The sequence below is a fragment of the Parasteatoda tepidariorum genome, chromosome 2, assembly GCF_043381705.1.
Source record: "Parasteatoda tepidariorum isolate YZ-2023 chromosome 2, CAS_Ptep_4.0, whole genome shotgun sequence".
Taxonomy (NCBI): Eukaryota; Metazoa; Arthropoda; class Arachnida; order Araneae; family Theridiidae; genus Parasteatoda; species Parasteatoda tepidariorum.
This window is the reverse complement of record NC_092205.1, coordinates 46,356,194-46,369,044: the sequence shown is the minus strand read 5'-3', so window position 1 is coordinate 46,369,044 and position 12,851 is coordinate 46,356,194. Positions and strand designations below refer to the sequence as shown.

The 12,851-nt window shown below is 29.1% G+C and overlaps 1 protein-coding gene across 2 annotated transcripts in view; it reads right to left on the bottom strand.

Annotated features, from left to right (window-relative positions):
- Positions 1–12,851, bottom strand: part of LOC107437293 (ATP-binding cassette sub-family C member 4-like) — a 77,802-nt gene that overhangs the window by 5,606 nt on the left and 59,345 nt on the right. The window contains exons 18-23 of one of the 2 annotated variants that reach the window (XM_043038980.2): positions 9,913–9,992; positions 8,549–8,699; positions 6,591–6,821; positions 6,371–6,474; positions 4,230–4,427; positions 2,339–2,494 (exon numbers count right to left, since the gene is read on the bottom strand). In XM_043038980.2, the coding sequence (XP_042894914.1) occupies positions 2,339–2,494; positions 4,230–4,427; positions 6,371–6,474; positions 6,591–6,821; positions 8,549–8,699; positions 9,913–9,992 (920 nt within the window). The remainder of the gene's footprint in view (positions 1–2,338; positions 2,495–4,229; positions 4,428–6,370; positions 6,475–6,590; positions 6,822–8,548; positions 8,700–9,912; positions 9,993–12,851) is intronic. The other variant, XM_016049232.3, reaches the window with a different exon arrangement.

Sequence of the window (12,851 nt, the reverse complement as noted above, 5' to 3'; positions counted from 1 at the left end):
GGCAATTGAGTGGTTGGGAAAACGAAGTCAGGCAACGGATTGATGGGGAAATGTACCAGAATATTGTTTTGAAACAAGTTAACATATTACCATGAGTCAAATTATTATTTAAAAAATTAAAAAGCAAGCAAGCCTAAGCTCATTGGGCATTAAATTAATCACAGTTAGACAGATCTTGAAAATCAAAATTTAATGTTGCGCAACCACGTGTCTGCGGTTAGAAAGTTTTTCTACAATGTTTTGCGGGATAAACGTATCCAGTTTTAATCCACTGTCTGATTATTTGATCTTGCAAATCCACCAAATACTGATCGATATTTTTAACTGCTGTTCCACCGTATCCCACAGATTTCCTTTAAGATTTAATTCAGCAGATTTTACAGACCAGTCAAGATGTAATGCAGAGTATGAGCCTTTATGAAACTAGTCCGATGATATTTGCTGTTAACATTTTGAAAAATAGAGGCATCAATACTATACTCTTCATGAAGATGTTGACGGTAACAGGTCGTCCAGATGGTAAAAATATATATCCTAACACACATGTTAGCGGTCACTTCAATAAGCAAAATAACCGTTATAAAAAATCCAAAAAACAGTCATTTCCCGTTAAGTAATACGTTTCATGATTTCTCTAGAGGTGGCTATGTTTAATTCAGTGAGTATATTTGTTACTCATTAAACGACTTACAAAATCAACTAAATATTTATGTCATTTATGAATTAGCTCCGTTTTAGAACACTGACAAAACTTTTATAGAAGCTAATTTAGCACAGTTATTAATTAGTACCATAAAGCGTGTAGATGACATCCTGTATCCAAAAGCCATGACTAAGACTCTACCAAATATTCTTGAGGTTAACACAGACCCGACCCACAATCTCTCAGAATTTGTAAATTCTGAAATTCCTTCTACTCCAGACAAACCCCTTACTGATCGTCAGAGACGATTGCCCGTCTACCCAAAGGATTACGTAGTATACTGAAAGAATGGGTGGCGGTGAATGTACCTTTAGTTCATACTGTATCTTTATATCATCGTAGTTTATGTAATATCATATGACAATACTTCGATTGTTTACATTTCTTATTCTATAGTTTGTCTAAAGTAAGAGCTCCCCTAACCATTCATCTCGACCGGTGGCGGCATCTATGGTAATAATATATAACTATTTCAAGTAGGGGTGTGGGATCACTAATTAGGACAGGTTTTGACTCGGGTCGACGAGAGAAAGGTACTATTTTTCTCCAGTTTCTTGAATTAGCTCTAGAGTGAAGAGGAGCTACCCTCCCTGAAATGTGCTATTCTTGTTCCGACAGCAGCAGACGGCCACAGACTTTGTAGCGGTGGGAGTTCCTGCCGTAGACAAACTATAGCTATGTCATTAACACTCGCGTGTATGCATTCATTATTTGAGCCGCTCAGAAGCCAATGCGGTTAAGTCCATTTTTTGATATTTTCTGATTTTTGGAAATTTTGATGAAATAAATAATAATCTTCTTAGTTACTAAAGGATTTACTCGTTGGTTACTTTTTTCTATGTTAGACAGTCCTTTTTTTAATAGCTTCTGAATATATTATATAATAATTTCAGAAGCCATTGTGAATAGGTCCACCCTTTATCAATATTTTTTTACATAATTTTTGAAATAAAAATTAAATTTTTCTTCTTCTTTCGATATTTGTTGGTAACACTGAAAAACAAGAAATTCATAGTAACCAAGATTGCCAGACGTAGTATTTTTAATACTACGGTAGTATTTTTTCACCAAAAAAGGTATTTTTCGTAGTATTTTTTTAAAATGTGGTATTTTTTTTTTTTCATTTCCTAAAACAGAGAAAAGTGCCACAAAGTGAAGTAAAAACAATTTTTGAAATAATCCAACAGTTTATTTTCTATTAGTCACTGTATCTAGTGATGATTGAGAAAAATAAAAGTTCGTTTATACTAGTAGACATAAATTTCTTATCTTTTTCAGCTGCCAAAAGGTATAAGTCCTAAAATTTTTAAGATGCTGTCATTATTTCAATAAATACTTACGTTTTTATTTACACATCCTGTACATATCTTGTTTTTTTGCAGAGTTTACACCTCGAAAAAAGAGTTTATACACTTTTCTAATTAAATTAATAAACCAGGAATTTTAAAAACTAATGTATCAAAAAACATTAATTTTCTCAATTGTTGTGTTTTGGACTTAACCGCATTGGCTTCTGAGCGACTCATTTATTGCCGATTAAAGCCTATATTATGGTTATCTCCATGCATTTTATTTAACATGAACTTAATTTTCAATAAAATATGTATAGAATATTACAAATTTTAATGCGCATACCTGTGGAATGATAGATATTTTTCTCCTTAGATCATGCAAGCCGATATCTTTAGTGCAGATACTATCGATTTTTACTTCACCTTCTGGTTCTGTCATACGGAAAAGTGTTGCAATCATAGAACTTTTACCCGCTCCTGTTCTTCCAACAATTCCGATCTAAAAAGTAAAAAGAAAATAAATATTTTTTTTGAAAGTGATGAGTTATTACACACTAAACTTTTTTTTAAATCATTCTTAAATGTAACTTTGAAAATTAAGGCAGCAGAAAATTCTCACACGGAGAAAACAATTTCTGGTAAAATTACCATACTGTATGTAATGACATTTCTGATAAAAAGAAAAACATAATTCTGGTTAATACAACCAAAATATACTGTATTTAAATCATTCATTCGGAAATTTTACCGTTTGTTATGGTAAAGGTGAACCGGAAATTCTCGTTTTCAAAATTATAGTTCTTGCTACCACCACACATTTAGTAAAAAATACAAAACTAAAAAGTTAATTTTTCCGAATAAATGGTTTTTATGCCATGTTCTAAGTTATCATGAGAAAAAAACAAATTTTAACACATTTACCAAATTTATCACTCATTCTGAAACCATATTCGTTAATTTTACCAAAATCATGACTAAAAGTCTGCGGTAAAAATTACCGAGCTTTTTGGTGTTCCCAAAGAACCAGAAACATGGCTATTTTTACCACATTCTGGTAGTTATGATCATACTTCTTTTTCTCAGTACTGAGTTTGCTTTATTTTCATTTATGTATACAAGTATAACATTTACAACATTAAGGTTTCGAAGTTAAAATCTATAAATGCAATGGTTTAATTTTTTCTTTTCAGATTTTAAATGAAACTTTTGTTGACATTATTTGATAGCTTATAACGTTTTTCATCTGTTTAGATTATTAATTTTTACTTAAACTGTAAATTAATCTTTTCATAAATTATTTTTCAAGAGTTAACATTGAGACAAACCTCCTTACTCGATCGTGGTTTTTATCCTCTATCAACTAGAACATTTGAATTTAAAAGAGATATTAAAACTTGCATATCAATAATTAAATTCCACAAAGAAATGTTACAAGCAATAATTCGATCTAAAGAAACATCCAACTCATGAAAAGTAATAAATCTGAATTAAAATTATTGAATGAATTAAGTTCAGTAAACTGAACTATCTCAAGACAATTCTGTTACTTGCTTTTTTGTTTGTTTCTTGGTTTTTTTTTTAATAATTCGTGAAATTTTCTATATTTTTCTGAGTCGTACCTCTTCTTAATATTCTCTTTGTCAGGGGTTAGAGAGTCTCAAGTCCTAGTCTCAATTGAAACTATAAATTTTTAAATGAGAAAAATCTTGAACATTTTTTTATTTTCTAAAAAAATATTAATCTGTTTAGATCTATATCTTCTTTTTAAGTCATAAACATTATAAATCGATAATAATATAGGGTGGGCATAAAATACAGAAAAAGTTTTCCTGGATTTCCTAATATGTTTCCAGACATATTTGAAAAAATGCTTCGGATTTTCGTAACTGATCGCTTAAATTTTTTATGTTTCTTAATGTTTTATTACTTTATATAAAGTATAGAACACGAATAGCAAGGCTATTATAATGTTGGGGAAAAAACACTTTTTTTAAAAAAAAATTGTTACAAGATTAATTTTTTCTGCAAAACGTATAGGACTTTTAGGTACCTCAAACCCAAATTAATTTCTTTTGTGCCACTTTTTTGGATGTTTTTAATCGAATTCACTGACATTTCCCTGATTTTTGCAAGATTGATAAAATTTCCCGACTTAATCCTCTTCTGCGACTGCCCTGTACAAAAAAATATAACTGAGACAATAGCAAGTTCTTAAATCATTTCGAAGCAGTTACCTTTTCTTCTGGATATATCTCGAAATTGAGATTTTTCAGAACAGGAGGTTCGTCGGGAGAATATCTCAGATTAACATTTTGGTAGACGATGTAGCCTTTTGATGGCCATCCTTTGGGTGGTTTCTTCTCTTTCTCACTTTCAAGAGCTGCTTCAGGTGGCAAATTACTGTACTCTACAACTCGCTCTACTGACGTCATCTGAAAAACAAAATATGCCTTAAAATACTCATAAAATGTTGCATAACAGCGTACAATTTAAAGTGTTACTATTCTGGATGTTTGACATTTATATGTTAAACAATCAAATGTTGCGTAGCAGCATACAATTTAAAGTGTTACTACTTTTCATGTTTGGCATTTATAAGTTGAACAATCAAATGTTGTGTAACAGCTTACAATTTGAAGTGTTACTACTTTTGATGTTTGACATTAGTAGTTGAACAATCAAATGTTGTGTAACAGCTTACAATTTAAAGTGTTACTACTTTTGATGTTTGGCATTTATAAGTTGAACAATCAAATGTTGCGCAACAGCATACAATTTAAAGTGTTACTACTTTTGATGTTTGACATTTATAAGTTGAACAATCAAATGTTGTGTAACAGCATACAATTTAAAGTGTTACTACTTTTGATGTTTGACATTATAAGTTGAACAATCAAATGTTGTGTAACAGCATACAATTTAAAGTGTTACTATTCTGGATGTCTGACATTTATAAGTTGAACAATCAAATCTTGCGTAGCAGCATACTATTTAAAGTGTTACTACTTTTGATGTCTGACATTATAAGTTGGACAATCAAATGTTGAGTAACAGCATACAATTTAAAGTGTTACTACTTTTGATGTTTGACATTGTAAGTTGAACAATCAATTGTTGCGTAGCAGAATACAATTTAAAGTGTTACTACTTTTCATGTTTGACATTTATAAGTTGAACAATCAAATGTTGCGTAACAGCATACAATTTAAAGTGTTACTATTTTGGATGTTTGACATTTATAAGTTGAACAATCAAATGTTGTGTAACAGCTTACAATTTAAAGTCTTACTACATTGGATGTTTGACATTTGTAAGTTTAACAATCAATTTTGGCTAACATAAAATCTAAAGAGATTACTTAATAATCTTGCGAATACTTTATTCCAGAGAGTTCTTTACAATTGTGTTCATTATTTTAGTTGCATATTTTGACTGGAGACAATTTTATACCAAAACTTATAAAAGCGCAAATAACTTATTAAATGTTTAAAATTTACAAAACAATTAATGAGTTATAAACCGTTTCAAATGTGTTTAGTCGTAAAATGTAGCGTAATGAGGAGATGTGCGTAATGTAGCGCCACTTTTCTTAAAGCCATTAATTTGGAATAGTAATTAAAATCAAGAACCAAGTAATAGCCGAAAATTATGCTAAGAAAAGATAATAAATTTTTTTTAAATATTACTGGTACTTATATACTATTAAATGAGAGAGAAATATATTTAAAAGGTAAAAAATATCTAATTAACTTTAAATTTTTCACGGAGAAAGTAATTCTGGTAAAATAATCGACATTAACATTTTTAGTTAAAAGAATCATAATTCTGATTAATAAAACCAAAATACATGGTAATTAAAAATTCGTTTGATAAATTTTCTGTCCATATGGTAAATGTTAATCGAAAATTCCGGTTTTCAAAATTATAATTCATACTGCCACACATTTAAAGAAAAATAAAAAACTGAAAATAAGCTTAAACCTAATAAAAGGCTTTTATACCATGCTTTAAAGCATCATGATAAAATTACCAAAGTTTACCATATTTACGAAATTTTACCACATGTTATGAAACTATATTTTATTGTTAATATTATCAAAAGCGCTTCGGAAAATATTACCAAACTTTTTGGTGCGTCCGTAAAGACAGAAACACGTTACATTTTACCATGTTCTGGTAGTCTTAACCATATTTTTCTTCAGTCTTTGCAAACGAAAAACGCACTGATAAGAATGCACAAAAATGTGAAGCTGTTTTAGAACATTTTTTTCGCGTTTTATAGTGAAATAATTATCTCTTCCGAAAGTTTTTAAATCTCATTTATTTTATATTTAGAAGGAAACATTCTAGTCTAATAATGTTCGAAAAAACTTACTTGACTCTCTACTTCAGCTGATTGCCTCACACCCCATTGAAAACTGCCACTTAATTGAAGAGCTGAAGCGATAGCCAATCCTGCTTTACTCGCATAAGATGGATCTAAAAATAAAAAAAATTAATTAATAATTCCTATCAGTAAATTTTTAAACAATCGTTTGAAAAAAATACTAAAAATGTATCGAAATTTATTTGAATGAAAACAACATAATTCTTACCTTCGGACAATATGACCATGCTCCATGTAACAAAAGTGATGTAGATGACACATAACCAGTCCAAGACGATACCAAACCAACGAGTCACTGAGATGAACATGAACCATGTCGCAGTATGTTGGTCTTGATAATGATCGAAACTCACTTCGAATGGTTGTTGCACTTTGAAAGCTCTAATGGTTGTCAAACCGTAAAGAGAAGTACTAAGGTGAGAAAAGACAGGACTCCTTGCTGAAAATCATTAGATGAAATATGATCAACATCGTAAAAAGATTCATAAAAAAATTGCAGTAAAAAATATCGGCACTCAGGATGTCTACCATAAAATCCTTTTTTATCGTAATTTTTTGAGAAATATTTATTTATTTACAGTGATTCGGTAAATATTACAGTAAAAATGAAGGCAAATCAGTTTTTTTTGTCTTGTAGAATTTTACGGTAGAAAACACTAGCTATCTGAGTGCTGGTATATTTTACTGTAATTTTTCAGAAATTATTTTTTACAGTGAGCAAGAATGGAATCTATACTGTCTCGAATTCCTCCTTATTTTTTGTATTTTTCAGTTAAGGATGTAAATATTCACCGAAAAATAGATATAAAAATCTAAAATTTAGTTGTTTTTGCAAAATGTTAAAGAAAAAGGGAGGTATGTTATGACCTATTTTTAACACATATATTTTCCTAATTATTTAACGTAATTAAATCTGCTAGTTGAAATTACTCAATTAAATTATTTAGAAGCTTTTTTATTTATATTTTTTCATGAGTGTGAGAAGATAGTGAAATCTCTTTACTTGAGGGGGATTTCATTCACGGCGAGAGAAGTTTTACCCCATTGGAAATTAAAAGAATGATTAAAGCTCATGCAGCAACAATTGTATAAATGAATTTCAACTATTGATGAAAGTAACAAATTTGAAGCATAATTGGAATTCTAGTTGTGCTTGTGAACTGAACTATCTAGATAAAAATATTACTGTCGCTTTTTTTTTTGTTTCTTCGTTTGCTTTTAGATATTTCTTTAATTATTTCGCGTTTTATGCTGTAAAAATTTTTTTGGATCAAATTACGGTAAAAAGTGCAGAATCCGAAAAATTTATTTACCGCAAAGTTTTGTAGCTTAATTTTTACAGTAAAACTTATTTAGTTTCAGTAGTGATTTTATAATAAATATTACTGTACAAATTACCGTACATCAGAATTTCGTTCCGTAAAACGTTACGGTGAAAATGGATTTTAAGGTAAAAAGTACTGGTACCCTGAATACCGGTGCTTTTTATGGTGTAATTTTGATCTCTAATTTTTCATATTGTGCCACTTGATCCGAGATGCTCGATTTGATCCGTTAATAGCTATTTTGTAAATTAAATAAATAAATAAAAGAATTTTAGTAAACATTAGGTATACTGACTTTTAGTACACTAATATGATTACATTAAAAATTCAAATTTTTTAAAATGTACAGTACCCATTTTGGTTTATATATGGGATATGAATTTTATAAAATTATTTAAGAAAAACACACACTCGGCTTTTACATGGATTCGCTTATGTGTGAAAATTTACAGTACCCATTTTGGTTTATACATGGGATACGATTTTTGGAAAATAATTTTTTTTTAAAAAAGAAGAAAAAAACACTTTCTTAGCTTTTACATGGATTCGCTTATGTGTGTAAATGTACAGTACCCATTTTGGTTCATATATGGGATATGAATTTTGGAAAATTATTTAAGAAAAACACACTCTTGACTTTTGCGAGGATTGCCTTATGATTAAAATTGTACAGTAATCGAATGACCAATTCTGACATTCACCAACAGAGGAATTAATCCGGTGAAATGCTTTAAATATTGTAATATTTCATATCGTACAAAAAACTAAAACAACTTTTTTTAAACACAAGAACTTATATGTTATTGTGTATGTTGTATTTCAAAAGAATTAAGATACTCACTGATTCCTTCATAACGTTTAACATCTCTGGCAGTTGGTAAGTAAAACCTTCGAATGAATATAAATGCTATACTGATTACAAGAGTAGGAATGAGTAACAAATATTCAACGATAGCAACCACACATATGATGCCCATTATATTACAGAATATCTGAAAATAGAATTAACCATTTAATAAATGAATTTGAATTAGGAGTTAAAATATATTTGAAATTATAATTTTTTTTTTAAAAAAAATATTAAATACATTTTGTATTGTTAACCCCTTGCCTGTGGAATATATTCGAGAAAAACGTGCCAAAACTGGAGAGAAAAAAATTTTCTTTTAATTTTGCTCGTTGTTATCATCAAAATGCTAGAAATAAATTATTTTTGAAATTTTTTTAACGAAATGACTATTGTATTCAATATTTTCACATAGATGAGAAATGCTAATGGATTACAGCAATTTTTGTTGAAATCATAGCAAAATAAATCAAACAACATATGCATAGGACGAACTGAGTTTGGGCTTCACAGAATTGAAGCACCGAATTTTCCCGTGACCGAACTCAGGTCTGGCATTCCAAAATCGGTCACTTTGCGTTGCCCGAACTGAGTTTGGGCATCCAAAGCAAGGGGTTAAATATGATTAAACTGTATAATATAACGTAGTAGTGTAAAAACTACTCATTTTTACAAATTAACAAATATGTTACTAATGCGATTTTTAGTTGTAATGTAATTCGTATGTAATTAATATAACGTAATTTATATGTAATTTATATAATGTAATGTAATTGCAATGTAATTTGTTAAGTAATTATTTAATTTCAACTGTAATTATAGCTGTAATTATTGTAATCCGATTTACTGTTATTATGCTACCGCTGTTGTAAATTACCCGACTTACTGTAATAATGTAACCGCTACTATAATAAAGACTTAATTAACCGGCCTATATTTATTGCCTTACAAAGGCATTTTAAATAATTTCATGTTACTAAACTTCTTCCCTTCATGCAAGCCCAGACAGACAGACGGGTTTTAGTAGGTCTGTAGGGTTGAAGGATTGGGCACAACGCACGCGGGAGCACGGGACAACACGCGTAACTTCTGGGTGGCGGCTGATGGTTTCCGTGTCCGATGGGCATGTCCGGGTGTCCGGTGCCAGAAACACAGTAAAGTAAATTTTACCAGATTCTAGTAGTTTTGACCATTCTTTTTTTTTTCTCTTATAGTAAGATCAAATTATTACAAACACAAAAACGAGTAAATAAAAACGTTGTAGTAACAAATAGATGTTATTACAGCATAATACGCTGTTATAGTATAGAATACAATTGAAATAGATGAATAGAATAATTATTAAAAAAATCTTTTACCTCTATGGTGTCAAAAGCAGTTGGAGGAATAACATCGTCAATGATGCCCAAGTCTCGGGAACATCGGTTTAAAATATTGCCTGGGTTAGCAAGTGAGAAAGTGGTGAAGACAAGATTGTGTGTTAGTATTATAAAGATCGAAATGTTAATACAGTAAAAAGTCACATAAATATGAAACTTCCTTTCGATAGCTTTTAAATTAAATCCCGCTTTTTTAATTTCAGTTTCAATAGGTTAATTTTTTAATTTACAAGATGATATAGTTAAGTAAGTATTAAGTGGTTTAAGTAGTATAGTATTAAGTGGTTTAAGTAGTATAGCATTAAGTGGTTTAAGTAGTATAGTATTAAGTGGTTTAAGTAGTATAAGTATTAAGTAGCTAAGAGATGTATTAAAGCGACCAGATTTACGAACCATGATTTGAGGACAAATCAGCGGAGCGTTCTCGAATTTGAGGAATTTCGAATTTACTTTAATTTAAGGACAATTAATGGAAAATATTAAGTTATCTGTGCGACAAAGATTTTTTTCCTACTTGATAACTAATGTCAGTTGCTGAACCATCTCCATCAAACTTGATTTAATTACGAACAGTTTGAAATATTATATAATATTCTGTTAAGTTAGAATTTGTTTAACTTTTGCTCAAATTACTTTAAGACTTGTATTGCATTTTCATCTATTAATTTTAGCATGGTGCTTTTTAGTTTTTCGTTTGTATTTCCTCTAACATAAAACCACCTTGTCAGAAAAAACATGCGCATTTCTGATTTTTTTTTATTATTATACTGCAGGTAAAAAACATAATATATTTTCGGGAAAAAATTAAGACACTTGAGGACACGCGCTAAAATTCGAGCACATTTTCTGTGCTTAAAGTGTTTGAAAGTTTTTGACGACAATCAATGAAATTTGAAATTTGAGATCTGTCTATAAGATTTTAGACATTTGTTCACATTATTGTGGACAAATTTTGTAAAATTAAAGAAATGAAACTAAAATTATCTTAAAAAATAGTTATTCGAAAATTTTTCTAGTCTAAAACTGAAAAGTCAATTTTAATAAAACTTAAAAAATAAATTACTGTCATTTTGTCAAATAATACACAAATACAATGTCACCGACGAAAATAATACTGTTGAATTTTAAATATTCTTAAATAAAATTATTTTTAATTTCTGGGACGTAAATATATATCCTATTTATCTAACGTAACTAACATAGATTTATTAAGTGGATATGATAAGTGATAAATCATTACTATATCACGTTTAAGTCTATATCACAAAATAAGCTTTCCAGATCTCAAGGTTTGTGTGGTGTACTAGTTTTCTTTTTACATTTTCTGAGATAATACCCGTACAGGTGCATATTTATTTTCGTGATTGCTTTCAATACAGTGTTTCACAATTGTAATAAAGTCCGTCACGAAGGCAAATATTCTATAACATTAAACTATGTATGAAAACCAGCTTTTAGAAATAAAACACTGAGAATTTTATTGCGTGAGTTTTATTGAATAAAATATTATTGCGCGAGTGCTCACAGAAATCATAAAAGGAATAAATAAACTAAATTGTTTTTGCTAAAATTATTAACAATACTGGTCCAACTAAAATCATAATCAATACTGGTCCTCAGCCGCTAATGTAGGTTTCTGGACTAAATTTATTTAAGATTTTGAAGTATTCTTATAATTTAGTTAATCAACTTTCTAGTAGTTTCTAGCTTCTTTCTAGTTTTTTTTCCAAATGTTTGGGATTCTACTTTCTTTTCATTTTCGGCAACTTCGCAATATCTGCGATTTTCACCATACACCACTATACCTTTTTCTTATCTTTTCCTATTTATGTTTGGTTATTTCCTCAAACATATTGGAAAAATTTCCATTTTTTCCTTGTTGTAACTTGTTTGTAATGTTTTCGACATCGCAGTGCTGCCCTCTTCAAATCTGAATTTCAACAGTGAAAGAGATTCTTTATTATAGAAATGAAACCAAAGTTTGTAGATTTTTGTGATATTGTGCTCTTTTAAGTTGTTTAGTTTTAGTAACATTAAAATTGAATTTACTTTCACATTTTAATCTGTATAGGAAACTATATATTTGTGTTTTGTCTTTAAAATGATTTTTAATATTCAAATGGAATATTTTACATTTTAAGACTCAAGAAATGAAGAAATCGTTATCTATTTTTTTTTACTTAGAAACATAATTTGTACACTGAGAAAAAAAAGCATGGTTACTAGAATATAGTAAAATTTAATGTGTTTCTGGCCATATTGAAACACCAAAATCTCAGTAATTTTACTGTGCTAAGTGCTTTGGTAGTGATTTTAGTAAATTTAACAATAAAATATAGTTTTATGAAATTTGGTAAAATTTGGCTATTTTATCAGGATACCTCAGAGCACGGAATAAAAACCCTTTATTCAGTTAAATCTACTTTTCAGTTTTGTATTTTTTTTTCTAATTATGCGGTAAAAAATTCTAAAAGTTTGAAAACCATAATTTCCGGTAAACCGTTAACATATCAACAGTAAAAGTTACATAATGTTAATGTTGAATAAATATTTTATTATCAAGAGTTTAAAAGTAAATGAGGTAAAATTTGAAAAGATTTTGTAATTTTCATCAAGATACCTTAAAGAATGGCATAAAAACCATAATCTATTTGATCGAACCATAATCTATTTGAATAAAATCTAATTGCAAAAAAATTTATAAAGTTACAAAAAACTAAATAAAAATATAACAATAACTATACAAACTTTTAATGAAATTTATAAAAGTAACCGAAGGATAACACATCTTTCAAAAACATAGTTTGATATCTTTATTATTGTTTAATCTAAACAGATATAGGGAAAACCAACCAGTGAAGGAACACTACCCAGTGAAGGAACATTTCATATATATTGATTAAAAATAGTCATTTTTG